General features: G+C 40.5%; 1 protein-coding gene across 2 annotated transcripts in view; it reads right to left on the bottom strand.

Annotated features, from left to right (window-relative positions):
- LOC135210215 (fibrillin-1-like) overlaps positions 1–22657 on the bottom strand; it is a 179911-nt gene that overhangs the window by 130959 nt on the left and 26295 nt on the right. The window contains exons 2-6 of one of the 2 annotated variants that reach the window (XM_064243051.1): positions 19253–19370; positions 18271–18411; positions 4383–4526; positions 3689–3826; positions 2800–2940 (exon numbers count right to left, since the gene is read on the bottom strand). In XM_064243051.1, the coding sequence (XP_064099121.1) occupies positions 2800–2940; positions 3689–3826; positions 4383–4526; positions 18271–18411; positions 19253–19349 (661 nt within the window). In that variant the 5' untranslated portion in view covers positions 19350–19370. The remainder of the gene's footprint in view (positions 1–2799; positions 2941–3688; positions 3827–4382; positions 4527–18270; positions 18412–19252; positions 19371–22657) is intronic. The other variant, XM_064243052.1, reaches the window with a different exon arrangement.

Raw genomic sequence — 22657 nt, 5'->3', positions numbered from 1 at the left:
CTTCCAGGATTGTAGGGGTGGGATTGAAAGGGGCGCTGCTGCTTGTTAGACGTAGCCTGTGAGGGGACAGAGACCCTTGCTGAAGTAGAACCCTTAGGAGATTTAACAGGCAAGGATGATCTTACCTATCGCTGAAGTGGAGGAGGAGGTAGACGTCGTGAACGTGCCTCCGACTTGGATACCACCTGATGAACTAACCTGTCCTTAGTAGCTACCCATCATCAGTCAATTCTCTAAATCAGTCCTCAGGAACAGAAACTGCAAATCAAGGAGATCCACATTCCTGAGCACCGATAAAGACTCAGAGTCCACTGAACTTGCCACCCTGGACAGAGCTGCTTCTCTCCTGGCTAGGAGGAGGTTGGCTCACAAGTTCATACCAAGTCAAGCCACGAGACCATCTGGAAGATGGAAGTCGCCATAGTCTCCATGGCTAAGGCCTCCTGCGACAACAAGGAAAGACCTTCCAACCTAACCTGCTCTAGGGTTAGACCAGGTTTAAGACAGGTCATGTCTGGGTTAAGGCGACGAGGCATCAAACCAACCACATTAGTCAAGTAGTACTTCCTATACCGCATGAGAGGAGGAGGAAAAAACTTGGACGATCCCTTGGAACGCAGAGCGCCATCTTGGTCTGACACCAAACCGTTCACACGTTGCAAGACGGACCGAGTGTGACCCGGGTTACGATGGGAGTTCCGTTCCCGTGATGCGTTGTAACCCGAAAATCGTTGTAAGCCAGAACATCATAAAAAAATCCTAAGAAAACCTTACTTTTAATGCTTTGGGTGCATTCAAAACTATGTAAACTGCATTCTTATTGCATTTTTCATAAAAAAAACCTTCAAATATTGATCATTTTGCATTTTTGGTGTCATATTTCTTCTGCTAGATGAGCGTTGTAGGCATCGTAACCCTGGAAATAATTCCTAATGAATATAATTGAAAAGCGAATTAACCTCGGAACGTCATAAGCTGAACCCGTTGTAACCCGGGGACTGCCTACTGACACCCAGCATAGCCTCCATGCATGTAGGGGTGATAGAAGACTGAGCTTGCGTCCTACACTCAAGGTTGTTTAACTCACGAATGAGATCAACAACCTCCATGAAGGAAGACAAACTCTTGAGTGTCATCCTCTTCCTGCTCCAGCAACGGTGACCGACGACGTGAGGGAGGAGGCTTGGCAGCATCGTCCTCCTTTTGCAACAACACTGATGAGGCTTCCCTAAGAAGCCTGGCATATTCTGGACATTATTGGTAGGAGAGTAGTCTCAAACTCGAAGACCCTGCGACCGAAGGTTCCCAAGCGTCATCCTGCAACAACACTTGTGCATGGTCCCAGTTTGAAATGCATACAGGCTCATGTAAAGAACCGCATACACCATCCCTGAAACTATCACATACATGCACATCAGGCATAATACGTACACGTTCATGGGAGGAATCACGTACATGGCCGTGTGATGAGTAGAGTACAAGTCTGTTTCTTTGTATGGTGTTTTTACATTGCATGGAACCAGTGGTTATTCAGCAACGGGACCAACGGCTTTACATGACTTCCGAACCACATCGAGAGTGAACTTACATCACCAGAAATACAAATCTCTAACCCCTTGGGAATGCCTGAGAAGAGTACACGTCCATGAGATGCCAATCAAGCACGGTCCCGAGACAAGGAAAATCGCCAAAGAGAGCTACTCGAAGGAGATTGACTCTTAGGGTTAAGGCCTCATTCAGGAGAACGAGGAACATGTCCGAGAAACAGGGAAGCCTCACATTCCCGACCATCTGCCACAGCTTGGACCACCTCCGTCTTTACAACTTTCGACCTTTTAATCGGCACCTTATCGTCCCTTCACCGGCGAACTGGAACCAGAACAGATGAAGAGGGAGTACCTCCAAATTCATCAGCATGTGCATGCAAGGATGAGACTTGTCCACGTACAGAAGGTGAAGACTCAACACTCATACTATCACGAACATGTCCACAAGGAGAGACATGGCCGTGAAGAGAAGACAACGATGCATTACCAGCAGGCACAGGAGAGACACGGCCATGTGACAAAGACTATGATGCCTTCCTTCCACAAGCTTCACTGTCAACCTCACGAACACGAACCTGCAATGGAGAAACTCAACCTTACGGAGCAGATGGCGTAACACCCTTCTCACTTGCACCATGGGGGAGACACGGTTGTGAGAGGCAGAAGGCTATGCACTCCCTCTGCTCACAGGAAACAAAAGCACAAAGTCCTTGATCCTCCAATGTCTGACACGATGACAAGGCAGTGATGGAGAAGCAGGAGAAAAAAACATGCATAATTTAGTAGTATAACTTGGTAAAATTTATGATTGGTTTGTAAAAGTCCCCCACAAAGGGTTGTAAATAGTTATTTTCAACTTCTCATGAAGGTGGAGAGAATTTTTGGGAATTCTATCTTCTTATACCATGTATAATACATTTCCATAGCTTCCTCTTCCCCACTGACGTTTTTTATCATAAATTGGCCAACCTTAAAGTTTGCCTGGTCTAGGGTGCTGCATATGTATTTTTTTAGCCCAGCTCATAAGACTGTCAAGCATCAGCGAGGGGCCCACATTGATACAAAAGCAATGCCCTAGTCTGACTTGAAAGCTGTAATAACTTCTAAGTAATCCTAGTCACATACAGTACAAAAGCACTGAGCTAGCAGGCAAACTTACTGCCAAGATAAAAATATTTTTCCAACTAGACATTTCAATGAATTATAAACTGCTTGACCCAACATACAGAACATCACTTAGAACATCACTTACCACAAACTCCATCCGAAACCTTTGTTATGCAAGGGTTTTTACAAGCAGCCACCCTCAAGGCACAAATGTTAGGATAAGTTACTCTGTCACACCCACAGACAGGATAGTAATTCATTTCCGTTTCCTTATAACACGGAATATCTGTAAGGTTTAAATTTTTTAAGAAATCAATTAAATCTGCCACTATATCTACAATAAAGATGTAGTCATATCCTGAACTTCAATATGCTTTGTATGAAACTAAACAAATTTCCCAATAAAATTTTTTAGCAACACTGTTGTTACTGCAGGTAAGTATGCAAATTACAAGAGAGATTTTAAGATAATTACTCTTTACAATGTATGGCTTCAGTTTTTATGGGAAAATGACAGCTTGGAAAATTTTTCCAATTACGGTATGTATTTTGACAAGCTACATCTTAAAACTACCTTAACCTTGTCCTAACCAGAAACAATGTTGAAAGCTAAAGAAAAATTTCCAGTGTCTTCAATGTCAAACTATAGTATGACAAATACTGTACACATTAAAAGAAATCTTATATTTCTTGATTTTCATAACAGTACCTCACACCGGCCTCATTCACTTCAAGATTTTAATATCCAAGAAAGTATCTAAATTCTGCGAAGCGAGTTGTAGATTCAGTGACAAGTGCAAGTCGGTGTAAGGTAAGGTTAGTTGTATATGTACTGTATTTGGAAAATGCTGCCTTTTGTGAGGAATAAGGAACTTGAGCCAACCTATCCTCAAGTGTCTACTTAACATTACATCCATCTGCCTATGCTACCCTGTTTATTGCCAAATTCATATCTCTACATTTTTTGCCTGTCTAACAATTTTGAGCCTATATTTAGCATGAAATAATCAAGTCAAATATTCATTTATGCTTACTACAAGAACCATCATGTTGCTTGGCCAGACAAGGGAGTTTACACAGCGCAACCTCCAAGTCACAGTGAGTGCTGTAAGTCAAGCCATTGTTTCCACATACAGGATTATATCCCTGGCAATTTCTGTCGCATGAACCATCTGCAAGAAAAATTCAGATCAAGGACTCGCCATTTTACAAGGGAAAATAAATTTTTAAATAAAACTGCATATAATGGAAATGGAATATGCATAAAACTTATGCCAAGGGCCAAGCACTAGCACCCATGCAGTCATTCAGCACTGAAAGGGAAATTAGAGTAAAAACGGTTTAGGTGTAACATGAGGAAAACCTTGCAGTTGCACTATAAAACAACTGCTTAGAGAGGATGGAGAGTAAGATGGCAGAGAGAGAATATGAATGTAAGTACAGTAAAAGGAATGATAGGGGTTGTGGCTAGGGGCCAAATGGACACGGCAAAGAACCTTAATGACAACTGAACTGTGCACAATGAGAAGTGCCTCAGCAATACCCACCTGCAAGGTAAATAGGACAGTTACGTATTTCCAAACTCAATTCTCTGAGAAATTAATATTGTATTACCTAGTTGCAAATTCTTAAGATAAAAAACCTACACAGCCCTCTAATATTTTCTAAGGATGGTAAAATCAAATAGAAAGCAATAAAATTTGTTGGTCAGATTTAAATAATACTTACCACAAGGTCCATCATATGCTTTGCTCAGGCATGGGTCCTTGCACCTGGCAACTTCGAAGTAACAAGTATTTGAATATGTCTGGCCATTGGAACCACATACTGGTCTGTATTCTCTGTTGCAAACTATTCCATCACACTGGCTGTCTGCAATTCAATATCAGTATTGAAGTAACTGAATGAACATTTCATGGTAGTATAGTTGCTTGAAGGCTAAAAAGTAAATTAATTTTCATACAGAAACCTGTCTTAGGAAACTGTGCTTCAAGTTAAACTAGTAGAATTTTAAGGGCTTACCCATACCCTCTAATAGCTGATATACCTTCAAAATATCAAAATTAAGATTTATGCTAATTTACATACTATAACCATCTAATTTTAGCCTGGCAAATATGTATATTGGAACAGTCTGCAGCCCCGCCCATTTGGTTTACAAAGACTATACATAACCCATTTAAAGGGTATACAAGCAGTACTTTTAATGCTTTGGGTGTATTGAAAACTATGTAAACTGCATTTTTCATCACAAAAACCTTCAAATATTGATTATTTTGCATTTTCGGAGTCACATTTCTTCCGCCACATCAGCGTTGTAATCCTGGAACGTGGTGTAACCCGGAAATAATCTCGGATGAATTTAATTGAAAGGTGTCGTAACCTTGGAACGTCATAAGCCAAACCCACTGAAAGCTGGGGACTACCTGTATACGTATGACTTCTGTGAGTAGCAACACTGCTTATTTTTGCCTTTTCAACATCATTTTGTGATATAATCTAGTATTTTCTGGTATCTCTCTCCACTCCAGCATTCACCAACACAGAGTCTGACAATGATAGCAGTGCACACTTTGTGGGTTTTAACCCACTAATCTCTGGGTAGGCAAGCTCTGTGGGTGAGCCATTTTACTTCAATTTTCTGGGTATCTGGGGTATCTGTGGGTAATTTTGGGGACAAACAAAATACATTTAAGTTCCTCAATAACTGTTGATATGTTGCAGGAAAGCACTTTGAATATTCTAAAACCGTAGTAAGGCATAACTGGGCCAGTTTTCCAGTCTTGATCATTATTCCAATTATCATTTGGAATATTTCCTTTATTTTGATTAAATAAAGATGTAGTTTTCAAGTTTTCTGGTCTTTATTTAATTAGGCTAGCCTATTTTATTCTTCGTTTTTGTGATTACAATAAGATTTTTTTCTCTAGGCTTATAGGCCTACATATGATTTTGATTGTAATTAGATATAATTGCATTTATTAGTGATTCTTTTAAAAAATTAATGATTAGCAAAAGGCATATATTCAAAAGCCTTGGCAGCAAGCTACATCTATTAGGTGCACTGTTCAATATTCTAATACGTACAGTAATACATACCGTATATACTCACATATTATGCGACTTTTGAAACCTAATTTTGAAGCTAATTTTAAAGGGGTCGCATCATACACGCGGTATAAAATTAGCGTACCGTCTAAGCTTTCCCAAATCGGCAGATCGCGTTAGTTACTACCGGAGGAAAACAGTAGTTCTTTTAAAAAGTTATGTTTTACTTGTACTTCACTATTTCCAATAATATTGTATGCATTCTCATATTACTATTGTATTTTAAAATATAAAAGAGCGATCGTGCGCCATTTGCATTATTTTGGTTTATACAACATGTTTAACTGTTCTAGACTAACCATCTATAATTTCCAAATCAGTTAAGGCACAACACCGAAGGATTTTTTACTTTTTGTTTTACTCAGTAAAAGAAACATTTGTTACTTGAACTATTATTTTCCTTTTAGGATACGCAGGTAAGTGAAAATTTATTAAAGTAAAAAATATTGCATAAAATTAATACACTAAAATCCTCCAAAGTCGCTCTCCGTGTCCGTATCATCAAATACTGCTCTGAATTCTTTGCATCAAGGCAGTCATCATATTCGCCATCTTCCAGATCTTTGATCATTTCATCCTCATCTCCTGCATCTTCGTATAGGACATCGTCAATTCATATGGAAGGTATAGTCTTGTCACCGTGGCGAGCTCTCTGGCGTGGCTTTTAAAGATCTGCCCTTATGCTAATTTTACAAAAACAACAACTGCCCGTGTGTGACAGACCTTTGAATGTCCTTGAGACAAACCCCGAGGCTATAATTATAAGATTATAAGGGTTTTTCCTTCCCAGGTACTTTCTCTCTCTCTCTCTCTCTCTCTCTCTCTCTCTCTCTCTCTCTCTCTCTCTCTCTCTCTCTCTCTCTCTCTCTCTCTCTCTCTCTCCGAGAGCGAGAGCTTTTTTTATGGGACAACATAGGCCCGCATTTCGCATTTTCCATACCTATTTATTCCGTATACGATTGCCCTTTCTCGGCTGTGAAGTTGATTTCTATCTATGGCTGTGAGATGACAGGAATAACTTGTAAGTCGGTGTCAAAGTCACTCCACTCTTCAGTCAGGCCAAAACTTTGCCATATCGCATTCAAGCAATATTCAGTCATTGTTTCCTATCTATTATTTTCTCAGAGACAGAGAGTCTGTCTGTATACGATTGTTTATTTTCTCACTCGTCAAACGTTACTGTTATGGCTTTATTTCATATTTCCTTGCTCACCAATTTATTCTATACCTACGATATTAAGAAATCAAGATATGTGTAGAAGGGAGAAATGCCTCCAGACTGTACAGTCAGTATGGATTTAAACGCACGTAGAACTGGTTGAAATATTCGCAACAGCACCAAAATGAGATGCCCTGTTGATAGAATATCTGACTCCGTTTCTTGTCATTGCATAAAAAAACTTTCTCAATCGTGAACCTACGTAATTTATTTAGAATTCTGCGCAACGGAAAAGATATTTGATATCTGTAATGGGAGAAATGGTTTTATCTCTGTTGTTGTTATAAATTTGGCAGATATGTGATCAAACACGTGGGTGGACCAAAACAGCCCAGCCAGAGAGCTCCGCTCATTTTGTAAATACTATGGTTTGGCGTGCTAGGCTTACCCCGATTCATTTGGGTGTGCGCTACTCAAATAATCGCATTTTTCTTACTAATCCCAAGAGTTGACCATGGAAAATCCCAAGATTAACCAAAAATCCCAAGATAATAAAATAATTGACATATGCCAAGCTTTGGAGTCCTAAATATTTACTCTGTCTATCAGGAAGATACTGATAAATTGAATTAACGGTATCTTTCCTGAGAGAGTAATCAGTAAAATACACTAATAAAAACAAAAACTACGTACTGTATGCAAAGCACACACATCATCGTTAGCTTCCCGTGTGTTACGTGTAAACGTTCATTCTAAGAAATTCACAGAGTAGTATAACTAACACCTGATTGGCTGGTTGGTAGCCATGGAGATCTGTTATCCAATGACTGCCCTCTGCTTCTGTTCTATTTATAGACATATGCCGTGGATGACACTAGGTTTGAACGTTACCATGTTCGTGATTTTCTGACTGCTGACGGCAAAAATTACTCTATAATTTTCTTTATATAATTATTTCTTCGTGAAAATAATAATATAATATGATCATTTTAACTTTAATGTATAGTGGTATGAAAAATACCAAATGTATAGTGGTATGAAAAATACCAGTGTGTCGTAGCGATGCGTCATCAATATAGTGGTATGAAAATACCGCATGGTGTTGTAGCGATACGTAATCACAAAGTACAAATCCTTTTCCCGGACCATCCTCAAAATTTTACGACTCTTCAACTGCAAGATCGATATGGTGAAATATATTATATAGTCATACTTATTGTTGAAATTCACAAGTTGAACTGCAAAACATTAGATTTTGATTGTTATGTACATATATTTTTTGTGTTTTACGGAATGTTTTTTTTTGAAAATAAATAGCTATTAGTGAACATATGATATTAATTGTCCCACTATTTTATTATAGGTGATCTTAATTATCTCACATTCATGTAACAGTATTATATTAATATTTATTTAATAAACAGTAATTAATAAATAACAATAATGAAAAACAAAGGGAATTTTTTTTCTGCAGTAGTGATGTTTGTTTGATTATGCATCTGACCTCACATTTCCGAAATTGAAAAATTCCAAAAACCGAAACATCGGAATGTGTGTACACTACACTTTTTTAAACACGCACACAATGTCTACACATTTACTGATACCCGTTGGTGAAAGACTCAAATTACAGTATTTATTGCTGAGAGAGAGAGAGAGAGAGAGAATGATTTAGGACTCCAAGGCATGTTATTTTTACAATTATTTTATTATCTTGGTATTCTTTTTTAATCTTGAGATCTTCTATTCAATTCTCGAGATTAGTAAGAAAATTACCGTAACTTCACTAGCAGCAGCACACATCTGAATGACTCGGCCATTAGCACGCTAAACCACCAACCTTATGAACTGACCTCGGAAAAGGAACTCGCATGATACATGAGATACATGACAAAACCACTGTTTATTGGTGAAAATTTTGGGGTCGCATGATATGCGAGATCGCACGTTACTTGAGTATATACGGTAGTTTAAATGACTTTCTAACAAATAATGACAAAAACATTGTGCCATGTTTTGAAATGCCATATAGCTTACTGTAGAGTTTAGTGAGACCCAGTATCACGCGTAATATGCCTACACACAAACATACAAATACTATTGCGCAATACCATTTTATACACACAGTCAACCCCCACTATTCGTGGACTCACCATTCGCGGACTCGCCTATTTGAGGATTTTTCTATGGACCCTATGTACTACCCATTATTTGCAGAAAATTTGCCTAATCATGGTATTTTCAAGTGAGAAATAATTCATAAATTACTGTATTTTCATATATTTCTTAGACTAAATGCAGTTTTGTGATAGTGAAAACAACAACCCCCCCCCCCCCCCTTAACTTGCAGACTCACATATTCGCAGATTTCTCTCTGGAACATATACAGTGGTTCCCCCATATTTGCAGGGGATGCATACCAGACAACCCCCCCCGTGAATAGTTAGAACCCGCGAATAGTTGGAACCCCTATAAAAATGCTTAAAAACTCCTATTTTGTTAGTTAAAACTCAAGAAAACCCCCCTGAAAACTTTCAAACTTGGTTTTTTTAATAGTTTTATCACAAAGAGTGCATTTATAAACCAGGAATTTGTGGATATTTCTCATAGAAAAATACTGCGAATAGGCATATTTTAAGCGAATAATGAGGGAAAATGTTCTAGAGAGAAATCCGCGAATGTGTGAGTCAGCAAATCCAGAGAACATGAATACGGTGGGTCCACTGTACCCCCATTATTCATGGGAAATTCACTCATTCGTGGTTTTTTTCTATGAGAAATATGCACAAATTCCAGGTTTATAAATCAATTTCATCATAAAATGCATTTTTTGTGATAAAACTTGAAAAAAACAGGTATAAACATTTTTTGTATGTTTTCCTCGAGATTTACCTAACAAAACAGGCAGTTTTAAGCATTTTTATAGGGGTGTCAACTATTCGAGGGTTATAGCTATTCGCAGGGGAGTTGTGGTATCCATCCCCCGCAAATACAGAGATCTACTGTACATACACACACACACACATACATACACACACACACACATACATACACAAACACACACATACATACATACATACACACACTACATACACACACACATACCATACACACACACATACATCAACACACACATACTCCACACACACATACATACATACACGACACATACATACATACATACACCACACATACATACATACACACACACATACACACACACACACACACACACACACACACGTGCATATTATTATAAATATGATACACATTGAAACTTCTATTTCCACAATTACAAACAAATATTAATGAAAATATCTAAAAGCCCAAAAAAATTAAAAAAAAAGAGAGAGGAGGATGGCGATTTGGATCTGAACACGTTATCAAGATGACTTGGCAGCAATAATCTGTACGAAGTACAATCAGTTCTTGGGCATCATAAAATCAGCAATTTATGGCGCTGTAAGGGCCGAATTTCAGTTATCGGCGCCATAAGGTGCCGATAATAGAGTTATGGCAACATACCTAGCAGAAGCGCCATTAACCGGTTATCTGCACCATTAACCGAAACTTGGCGTCGTAAGTGGCATAAATTGCAGTGTTTCGGTTAATGGTGGTTTTTGCTTATCAGCACCACACCGAGAACAGAACCCATGATGATAACTGGGGACTGCCTGTATTAGAATTACAAGAATCAATATATGTTAAAGAAACCTGTATATGAGAATGACATGGTACTGAAAACAAAAGTGTATAACTCAAAAGATTACTTTTTTGGACTCCAATATTTGCCAAAATTTTAAAACTAAAAGGAGCATCTTGAAACTGCTCATGTGAATGCATATTGGATGTGCCTTTCTCATGTAATCTAGGTTTATTTTTGATAATGTGAAATATTCTAGTGCTTGAAGGAATTTCATTAAGAAAAATTATACTTTCGTGAAGTCACACACAACACACGTTTTACGACTTAGTACTACATATATCTTGATTTGGCATTTTAGGGAAAATCTAAATTAAACATTGTTTTTTTATGTGAGCATCTACATACAATATTAGGCGAGTTTAAGGTATATAATAACACCAATAAATTTGTAACATCATAAAATGGACAGACGGACATACCGCATTCGTATCCTCACAAAGATGGCAATAGTATTATAATATTGTACCCTAAACGTATCAAGTTGAAATATTAAATACTTATTTTTCATAAATAGTTTCTGTGTCTTGAGGGTTGGTATGGTATGCCCTTTTAATAAGGAGTGGTGAAGTGAGGATAAAAAATACTTCGGGACTGCATATTGAAAAAATGCTAATGTTAAAAACTTGCCATTACGTATTCCTATGAGAAAAACTCTTACTGCAATACTGGAGATTTACTACTAAGGAAGAAGGTATTGTCTCATGGGAACAAGTATGTTTGCAAAATCAAAATTTTTGAAAGTTTATTGTATTTTTCCTAACTATAGAAACCTGAGGTCCTTTATAATAGGATATAATTTCAGCGTAGCAGCTAGATAAGGTCGTAAAATCTTTAACAAGGTGGTTAAGCAATAACTAAAGCCCGGTAAGCAGGGAGAACCACCTGCCTGGACGTAAACACACTAATTTACTTGCAGCCCATGTTTCAGATTGAGGGGTGGCATGAGGTGGGCAGTTAGTGTAGTGTAAAGGACCTTAGGTTTGTATAGTTAGGAAAAATACAATTTACTTTAAAAAACTGTGGTTTGTCCCTAAATTATATACAAACCCTCAATCCTTTACAATAGGAAGACTCACTGTTTGGAGAGAGGAATCTGAGCGAGTCTCTAGAACTGACTGGAGTTCAGCATACTAGTCGTAAGAGCGAGGAGGAGTGCCCTGCTTCTGACACATTGATCGGGGTCTAAGAACTGCAGGATCAAGACAGACCTCTGAGCTTTTTCAAAATGAGATAGGAGTCATAACTCACACGAAAAGCAGAACAACATATACAGTCAGAGGCATTAAGGCAAAGAAATAAACGTTCTTGCCCTAATGCCCACGTCTCCTTCCTCCCATTGCTGGAGGAAGGAGTGGGATTGCTTCCATGATTCTGACAAGAAAAAATAGAAGGAAAAATAGAAAGGAAACAATGTGAAAGCTTACCGCATCAAACACCCAACCAGCTAGCATAAGTTTGAGTCCTATTCTCAACCTGAAGGAAGAAAAGGAGACGGATAAAGAGGGGGGGAGGAGAGACCAGTCTCTCTCACATCCCCCTTACCTCTAGAACTGCACACCATAGGCAAGAGATGCAACTTGTCCTCCTGAAGGAGCCAGGTAAGCAAACAACTTGTTGAGTGTCCATCACAGGTCCAAGAAGAGTTCTAAGGACCAGTGGGCAATTAGTACCCAAAGGAAGAAAGATATAATGTGGTCCTCATCGGACTACATCTATCTTCCAGGTCGACATATTCTTCGGAGTGCGATGAAAAGGACCGAGCTACTGACACTGTACGCTCTCAGGAAGAGTGCACAAATGACATAGCTATCTGCAGAGGCGAAGTTCACGATCTCGCAGGACTCAAAGGAAGCCATAACCTTGGACACTTCTCCGATAGCAAGCCCATAGTGGAGAAAGGAAAACAGACATCCGATGATGGGTGTCAAGTCTCTGCGCAGGTCCAGCAACCCACCAATAGGGCAAAGTAATGATTGATCTGGATGCATCAAATAACAAAGTCTAAGGCGTGGAGAGACTGAAGGAATCAACCCATTCCAACAGATACAGAATGATTTGATACTAGAGACGAAGTCGCGATCTGATAATCTGCCTTTGACGGGTGGTGCTCAAGACGATCCATGCAACCCATCTATCCTCTTTGCCAATGCTAGAAAGAGACAGGATGCAGTCCTGAAAAACAAAAACTCTGTCTAATGACTCTCGTAAGGGATTGCATGTTTCAAAAAAAAGTCAAAAGCTGTCTAGGAGCCTGAAGTCCCTGAGATGGCAAGACAGAGAAAGTTTTTCATCAGTACTAGTAGAATCTCAACCGAGGAGAAACAATACTACTTACATGAAAGACTTGAGCAAGTGTACATCCACATCTTTCGCAGTCAAATTGGAAAGAAGTTAACTTTCACCATTCTGACAAAGTCGTCCCATCAGTGACACCAACCAAATAGAACTGTTCTAATTCATGATATTTACAGAGGACTGAAAGAGAATTTCGGCTATTTCATTGCTATTCGGCACAAAAAGGCCTGTGCTTGCAATGAAGGCTGAACATCTTTAGCCATGTAAAACACAGGGCTGTACTGCCTGCACAAACCGCTCCTTGACACTGCAAAAGTTGGATCTGGGGGGAACTCTTCTCTATACCCTGACTGCTGCGTTGTCAGAGTGAGCAGCGCTGTTAGGGAGAGCAGTGCTGTATTGTCTGAAAAATCAGTCTTAATAATCATAGTTGTCTACAAAACAATTGCGACGGAGAAGGAGATTACAGACTTCTGTTATACCCTGAGGTAAACAGAAAGATGATAGAGAGTCTAATGAGATATATCTCTATCCGGTAATTCTTGCAATGGCAAATGTGGAGCATGCCACAAAGCATACGTGAGAATTTCAATGCCAAGTAAAGAACTAAGTCTGTGATGGCTGGGCAGATTCGAATTAATAGTTAACCCTCAACAGAAACACAATACTAAGGCAAACAGAATCTCAGTGATAAGGCAGTAGTACTCTGACCCTCGCACGACTCTGTAGATTTTGTTGCCAGGTAGTACATTCCAAGTAGGAATGTATTCGGCTATGCATAGAACTATCAAGTGTACTAAAGATAGGCTCTAGAACCTGCATATTAACCAAAATGAGAGGGAACAAAGCCCTCTTGCTCGGTGATAATGCCAACCTTATGGTATTGTGAAACAAAACCACTAGTCGCCTCAAAATCAGAACTGGCAACTCTTGGAAGGCCCGAAAGGCTGTCCCGAGTTTCAGGTCAATTCAGGTCAAGACCGAAAAAGAATAAGGACTGGAGGCAAACCTCCTTCATTCTTAATGAAGAGAGGGAAGGAGAAGCCATCCCGAAGATAACAGGACACCAAAGATGAATAATTTATGCCGAACTGGCCATTCCTAACAGGAACACAGGAGCAATGGGGCTCAGCTTCTTGGGGATATCCATCCCGGACAGATTGAATGTATGTTCGGTGAGATCCTAAGATCGAACCATGAACATAGTCTCTCGTATTCAAACTCTGGGGAGTAGACTCTGTAGTTCCTCTTATTCCCTCTTTTATCCCGGTGTAATCCGTATTAAAAAAAAAAAAAAAAAAAAAAAAAAAAAAAAAAAGAGGAATGGTTATTCTTGTCCGCTCTTCTCTAACTTGCAGTTTTGAAAGCAATGCACAGTGTAAGAAAACGTATTTGCCTCAGCAAAAACGCTTCCTGTGCAGGGAGAGCCGAGGTTCTCACTCAACCAATGAAACATTCTCTTCTTACAACGGGTTCGTTTGCGCAAAGGTGAGGAAGAGTTGAGTGATGATAAATTCACCAAAAGCTGGCGAGAACCTAACATGTCTCACTACGTGGCTATTCCCTACGATCAAACCTCACGAAGAGGACTCCCGAGAGGACCTCCTCTAGCTCCTCCAGATGTCGTCCCAAGGAACATGTCGTCCCAAGGAACAGTGACTTCGACCTTGGCACCTGAAGAAGAGCCATCCCTGGCTTTCATAGGTGGGTCCGAGTCACCAAAGTTTCTCGATCCAATCTCTTGCTCTGTGCCACTTGTTACGATGGAGAGAAGGCTTCCCATTAGTGACCACGGGTGTGCGACCCCCTATGGAGGTTGTACACTCTGAGAGACTTGCGAAAGAGTACCTGACACAGCCCCAGTTCCAAGAGAAGCGCCCTTGGAAACAGAGACAGGAGAGCGAACCTAGGTCCAAACCCTGGGCTTGCAAAACACTAACTCCTGGGGACAGCATCATGGTTCCCGCTCCCATAGAAGCCAGTGAGCCAATGAGAGAAAACTACTTCCTCCCCTGGGAAAGATGCAGAGAGAAGCCATCTTCCTCTTCTTAGGTTGGGAAGCCTCTAAAGAGGGAGATGAGGCATTGGACGATGAAGACGATGACCCCTTCTGTGACGAGATGACACCACGAATGCAACACCGGGAAAGGAGGGTGCTATACCATGGCAAGGAACTGCACTTATCATGAGCAGAGTTCGTTCGGCAAAGCCGAGCACTCGACCTGGCAGACCTGGGCTGGCCGAGCCACGTCGAGTGAGCTGGGTAGATCACCACCACATAAATATGTGTGGTAATCCTCAGCGAAGAACTAACACTTCTTCCCAATTAACTATTCTCCTTCGAGGCCGAAGCTCTCCGAAGAATAAAGGGGAATTCTATGTCTACTGTCCTACGTGTTCGAAGACGGAACTTGACCATTCACCCAGAAGGTGAAGGCATGCAGCACCAAGTCCTGTATAAGCCCAAACCAGACTGAAGAGCGAACTCCACTGTACTGGTAAAGGCTCGCCTCACTTCGCTATCCAAGCACTTGTGGTAGCAAGTGCTCGGCGAGCAATGGAAATCATAAGAATTCCCGGACTTGGCAATATTCCCGGCTATTGTAAAGACAATAATCAGGCAAGCCTCATCTTGCCCTGGTGCTCGGCAACATAGAAGCCAAGCACTCTGTGAGCACCAGTGAAACCAGGGGATCCTGGTACTCGATGAGACTCCCGATTCTTATAATAACAAAATCGGGGATACCCATCTTGCGCAAGTGTTTGGAAATCACATAAAACCAAACACTCTGAGTATGCCGGATATTCCATGTATTTCACGCGCTCTGCGACTCCTGACTTTTGTAATAACAATCATCGGGCAAACCATCTTGCCAGTGTCTGGAAGTCATAAAAGACCAAAAACACCTGGAGTGCGCCAGAAATTCCAAGGAACTCAAGCGCTCTATGATACTTCCACATTTCGTCAAATGATCATTGGGAAGGGGTCACTCTTCGACTTCCATAGAAATTGAGGAGGAATAGGCATAAAAACCAGTCCTATATGCAAGCATTTAAGACTGGATTAAGAGTATAATTCAACAAAATATGCACTCGAGGCTCCCAATATGCCAGACCCCACAGGAGACTGCAAATTGGAATCCACCCAAAGGACAGAAAGAACCAGGGAGAACACAGTCTCCAGGTGTTTGAATCCTGAGAATCGGAACACCAGATGTCGAGACGGTGAGCAGACGATCCTTCCTTAACAACGTGGGTGTACGCCTGGTGGAACCCTAAGACCCCACCAGGAAGATAGGCCCCCAATGCTGAATCCACTTTCCTGAGGAGAATGCAGAGGGTCTCGCAGCACTGGGGGCAGGACTGATAGCAGGAATAAAAGCAGGACTGGTGGCAGTGCTGGTAGCAGGACTGGTGGCAATGCTGGTAGCAGGACTGGTGGCAATGCTGGTAGCAGGACCGGTGCAGCCGTGGCAATGCTGGTAGCATCAGCATGGCTTGGCCTAGTAAGAACATGCATCGTCCTCACGACACATCCCAGTTCTCTTCGAGGCTGAAACCTAGTGAAGAGGGCTGTATAGAGGACCTCCTCTTAGTTCCTCCAGATGTCCTATCCTGGGGGACAGCGACATCAACCTTGGCACCTGACGAAAGCCAGTCCTGGTTTTCCTAAGTAGGTCCGAGCCGCGGCTCAGTCCCTTCTCTCGACCCATTGTACATTCAGAGAAACTCACAAAATAGCCTCTGACACGGGCCTGGAGCCATGAGCAGCGTCCTGGTACCTGAGACAGGAGAACGAACCTTGGTTCAAACTCCTTAGGCTCCCGAGACACTAGACCCTGGGAACCGCGTCATGGTCCCACTCCCAATGGAGCAGGTGAGCCAACAAGAAACCCAACTGCTACCTTCCCAGGGGAAGGATGCAGACCCTTAGAAGTCTTGTGGCGAGACTTCTTAGGGGGGCGGAGAAGCTACCTTCGTCCTCTTAGGCCGAGAAACCTTTGAAGAAGGTAGTGAGGAGGCGTGAGATGATGAGGAAGACGAAGATGACACCTTCAAGACCTCTTCTTCCTCGGCTTCTTCTTCGGCTTCTTCTTCGCCAACTTCCACAAGACAACCTCTAAAGGATGAAGCACAGTCACCCCCAAAAGTAGAGATAACAACCACAGGGCAGTTGTAGATGCTGGCCAGTGATGAAATCCCAGGATAACAGGAGCAAATCAATACAATTTTCCAGCAGGGGAACTGTACACACATTCGAGGATCAATGTCACGGCATGGTAATGAGTACAATTCCGACGGTTAGGATAATCACTCCAACCATCCGTTACCCTCCAGAAAAAAGAAAAATTGATTAAGGAGAAGGATACTCCTTTCGCATTAAGGGGCACTGCCCTCCAAAACGAGAGGAGATCCCTTAAACATCAACACCACATGCACCAACAGGAAATCCCCTCTTCTTCGTCTGATAAGCTAGCGGAAAGGGGGCGAAGGAGATGGGGCAAATGTCAAGAAGAGAAAAAACAAAGTGAAAACAAAGTGAAACCCATTAAAGTTTCCCTTGGTAACTCTCCAAAATGCAACGTAATGTCAATAAATATAGTCATGCCCTTATATTAAAGGGTGAAAAAGAGGATTATCACAAAAAGTGGGTTTGTATATCAATTACGTATTAATGTCAATTAATTATTAATATCAAACAGTACATTCAAAACATATAAAAGAATGATTCCACAGGGAAACTCATGATTAATGACCAGTCAGCAAGAGCTCTCAAACACACGTCTTCACTCAAAGACGGCTGCAAGTAAATTGGAGTGTTTACGTGAGGGCACGAGACCCGCATACTGGGCAGTAGTCACTGCCTAACCACCTTGTTCAAGATTTTATGACCATATCCAGCTGCTATGCCGCAAGTATATCCTATTGTAAAGCACCAAGGGTTTGTATATCGTGTAGGAACAAATATCAGTTACATACATAGTGGCGAATATGTGAACTATCTCAAACATTCTGGCTAACAGCAAAAAACTGGTGAGACTATATCACCACCAGCAATGACCATACATCCAATCTTAAATTTACCTTGCCTAACAATCCCCTATCACTAACCTGGTAGAATTTACTTTTACGTATAGGACTTAGAAAGATCCCAAACCAATTCCTGAATATTCCAGGGTAACCTAAAGAAACTCTTGAAAATTAGCTTGCTTCCATCATGAATCCTATTACTTAAACAAGGTTGATAGGTTATTCTATGATAGCCTAATTCCTCTACACAACAAATACGTACATGTATTAATAGTAATGCCACAAATTATGTTTAATGTTGTACATCACCATCTTACCAAGACAAGGTCCATCCGATATTTTTTTTACACAACGATTTTGCTTCAAGGTGCATTCGTTGGCATAAGTTCTTCCATCATCGCCACAAACTGGGTTTGAGAATAGAAGGCATCTGCTTTCTACATTCTGGTTATAGTTAGCTGGAAAAGAAAAAAAAATGTTAATTTTAGATACAAACCATTACTCAACCTGAGACTGTTACTTCAGTAGCTGAAATGGGAACAAACTAAAATTTAATAACACAATTGTTGGATCTCAAGGTTGAAATTTACCAACGCTGACTAATCCACCTAAAATTCCTGGCAAACTCTGGAGCTTTTCTCATTTAATACATCTAAAAAAGCTGAGGATATAGAGATGGAACCTACGTACTATAAGGAGTTCGGGTTGTTCCTGCCCAGAGTCATTTTGTCTGTAAGCACCCTTCTAGGTTCAGCAACTTCCAGTTTATGTGCAAAATGGGCACTGTGTTCCATACTAGCCCCTTGGGGATGTACATAAAACAAAATAATGATGGTAATACCATAAACATAATGTCTTACGTTTATGCCATTAAGAGGTTTAGGTTGTTGGCCAGTTTGGATGTTATGGCCTAGTAGACTTACACCCAAAACGACCAGGACCAGGTAAAAGGCCATGATTTGTAATGAAATATTTTTCCACATGTAGAAAGTATGGCAGCAAGTTCTTAAACCAAATGGCTACTGTGCTTAATTAGGATAGCACCAACATACATGAGTCCAGTCACTAACACTTTGAAAAAAATGTAAAAACAAATGCTCTAGGAGTACACTATTAATCTTGGTAACACACTAAGAATCATAATGCATTTCTCAAGTTAATCCACAGTCATTCACCAAGAATTCCATAGAACATGACCCAACCAAATATGTCAAATGCATAATTGCACATCATAAAGAGTTAATTCATTGAATCCTGCTTAAAGCAATTGGAGCAAGATACACTTCACAAATTACTTACGAGGTACATAGTAATATCCATAGCCTTGGTGTAGCTGCAATAACATTAACAAAACCTTTTGCAACATAGTGTTACTTGTCATGTGTCTTGATCTCATGAAAGATAACAGTCAATAAGTCTGAAAGGAAGAAACATAACATTAAGTAATATGCAGAACCATAACCGATGAATCTATTAAGTACCAAAACAATAAATTTATGAATAAAGTGACAAAGGTTCCACAACAAATTTAGGACACACTTATAACAAGTGTATAAAACCACTGTCTTACTTGAAAATAAATACTGTAGTGTATGGCCAATAAAGCAATTACCAAAAATATAATCTTAATCCTTGGGGTTAAAAATGATCAAGTTGAGGTAAAACCCATAAACTCTCATCCTCAGTAGCCAAGCTGGATTAGTAGTCTAGGGGGGACAGTTATAGCCATCACAAAATAGAAACTGCTCATAAAAAAAAAGGCAAAAAAAAAAAATGGGGGAGTAGGCTAATTGCTTAAGAAGGCACAATTATAAGACATAAAATAAGACTGCATCTTGAGCAAAAGGAAGTCCAAAAGCATTTTTTTGCATATGTAAACTGTAAAATAAAGGAGAGAATGCAGAGCATGGGGTCAGGGCCACTATAGGCATTTTTTGTAGCAGACATTTCAGGACTAATATAACCTTTACCTAATCTAACCTTTGAAGGCTTGCACTAACCTAGCAGGGAGGTGGCACCCCCTTCTCAGGACCCCCAGTGTAATTCATTACACCTACTCTGCATCCTACCCTATTGAAAAATCAAAAGTAGGCCTACTCTAGGGACCCGAAGAGAAATATTAAGAACACTAAACTAGTAATGCATGTACAGTTGACCACTGCCTATTCGCAGTTCTGTGGATCCTATACACACATTTGGGGAAAATCTTCCAATTTTTGTTATTTTTTAGAGAAATACTAATTACTCTATTTCCATATAATTTTCATGACTGATTTTTTTTAATCAAAATATTAAAATGTGACAATTTTTAAATTAATTTGTATGTTCATACCTAACAAACCCACCCAAGGTCTTAACATTAGAAAATAAAAAATTGTATATGCAAGAATATGTGGCATCTGACATCCAATACATAGTTGCGGTAGAAGAGTCAGACCACACTTGAACCTAGTGACGTATTCAGTCTTTCTTCCAACCCAGGATAATATATAAGAGGGGTGACTAGAGATGGGCAGTCAATGTTAAAACATCAAGTTTGTTAGATATGAAAAATACAAATGAATTAAATTTATTTGTTCGTATGCTGGACAAACCTTCGGTTTTCACATTAGGATAGACTCACACTTGGAGGAAGGTATGAGAATCCTGAACTGACTGGAGGTTTGGCACACCTAATCATTCTTCTTATAAATGAGGATTCTAAGGAAGAGAACCTAAGCTTCTGAGATGTTAGATATTTGGATATCTAACCAAAGAGTCCACTGGGTTTAAATACAATATAACATATCCTGATTCATTGCATATATAGAAGTCAAAGTTAATTTTATCTTAGTTTTACCAGACCACTGAGCTGATTAACAGCTCTCCTAGGGTTGGCCCGAAGGATTAGATATTTTTACGTGGCTAGGAACCAACTGGTCACCTAGCAACAGGACCTACAGCTTATTGTGGGATCCAAACCACAATATATTGTGAAATGAATTTCTATCACCAGAAATAAATTTCTCTGATTCCGCATTGGCAGAGCTGGGAATCGAACTTTGGACCACCAGATTGGCAGCAGAGCGCAAAAACCACTTGTCCAGCGAGAACTGTATAGAAGTCAAAAAGAACTATATCGGTTCAACCAACTAACCATGTCAGCCACATGAAATGGATTTGTCACCACTCCTCACTTCCCTTGCTAGAGAGTAGTGGAAGTTACTGAGTAGTTTTGTGCGTTGTATGGAACATAAAAAGTGCCGTAACAGTATTACTGCAATGCTCACCTGCATCAAGCCAGTTCCAGCATATGATGCGCCTCTTCTTCAAACCACCAACAGGTACTGAAGAAAGGGAAAGAGGAGACACCAGTCATCTCACTCATTCTCTCTTCCACACTATCATCTTAAGAAAGATATGAACTGTCCTGCCAAAGGCACTGGAGGAGCCATGCAATTTGAGTAGCCACCACCAGATCCAAGGAAAAAGTGACCAAGGACCGGTGGGCAATATCCCTCAGTTAGCAGGAAGTGAAAGTGGTCTAACAAAGCCAGGAAAGAGCATTCAAAATACTATGAACAGAAAAGTTCTTCTTAAATGCCAGGGAGGAACTTATGCCTCCAATGGCATGTGCTTGTGCATGTATAGTACATATTGGTGATTGAACTTGATGATGAGTTGGTTTGCCTAATCACCTCATGTAGTTAAAACAAAATGGTATTCTAAGGCCTATCTTCCTTGGCTCGTCTCATGCTAACAAAAAGTCTATTACACACACCTAGGTCTTAGGTGATGAGTCCTTTTTAGATAACAATGCAGTGCTCCAACAGGGCACAGCAGCAACTTTTGAGGGTCGCTGTTAAACTCATTAAGGGAAAGACAGAAAATGAGGCAAATCTGTCATCGTTAACCAAGGGAATTTTGGGTCTTGGCTTTGAATTCCAGGACAAATTCGAAAGCTAATGACCCCCCAACCCCTGGTGTGCTTACGTCATAAACCAGACCAAAGAGCTCTCCCATTCTTTACAAAGACGCGAAGCCAAGGCCAGAAGGAAAATGGTTTTTAAAGACAGTTCTCTGTCTGACGATTGACGCAGGGGTTCGAATGGGGATCAAGTGAGACTACTCAACACCAGAGTAATGTCCCACTTAGGTGGTTTCAGTTCCCTAGGTGAATAAAACTGCTCAAAGCTCTTGAATAACAATTCTCAGGATGAGGTGATGTCCAGGTCTTTCAGACGAAGAATAATCCTAAGGCTGCCCTGTAGCCCTTGACAGTAGAAAAAGAAAGAAGTGTCTCTGTTCTGAGAAAGATCAGGAAGATCATTATCTGCTGAATACCAATTCCAGTGGAAAGGAACTCCATTGCCAACACCAATTACATGGGCCATTTGCCCTTGTACATGGCTGACAAAGATCTCCTGAGGTAGCCAGACATCTGTGTCACTGCTCTGCAAGAAAGATCTCTCATTTGTAAGAGATACAGGGCAGTCCTTAGACATGAAGAATAAGGACCCTACAGTTTGGTGGTACCTCTCCACAAGAGGTTAGCAGAGAAGGCGGTGCTAAGGGGGAATCTCTCTGGGCATAGCTGAGAGAAGAGATAAAAGATCCAGGAACCACTCTGCTTGGGATCACACACTACTTGGAACCACAAAGGAGCTACTAGGGTCATCCTGAGATTCTTAAAACCCATTACAGTAGACTTCGCATATTCACAGG

The sequence above is a fragment of the Macrobrachium nipponense genome, chromosome 39 (genome assembly GCF_015104395.2).
Source record: "Macrobrachium nipponense isolate FS-2020 chromosome 39, ASM1510439v2, whole genome shotgun sequence".
NCBI classification, from domain to species: Eukaryota; Metazoa; Arthropoda; class Malacostraca; order Decapoda; family Palaemonidae; genus Macrobrachium; species Macrobrachium nipponense.
This window is presented reverse-complemented; position numbering and strand designations above follow the sequence as displayed.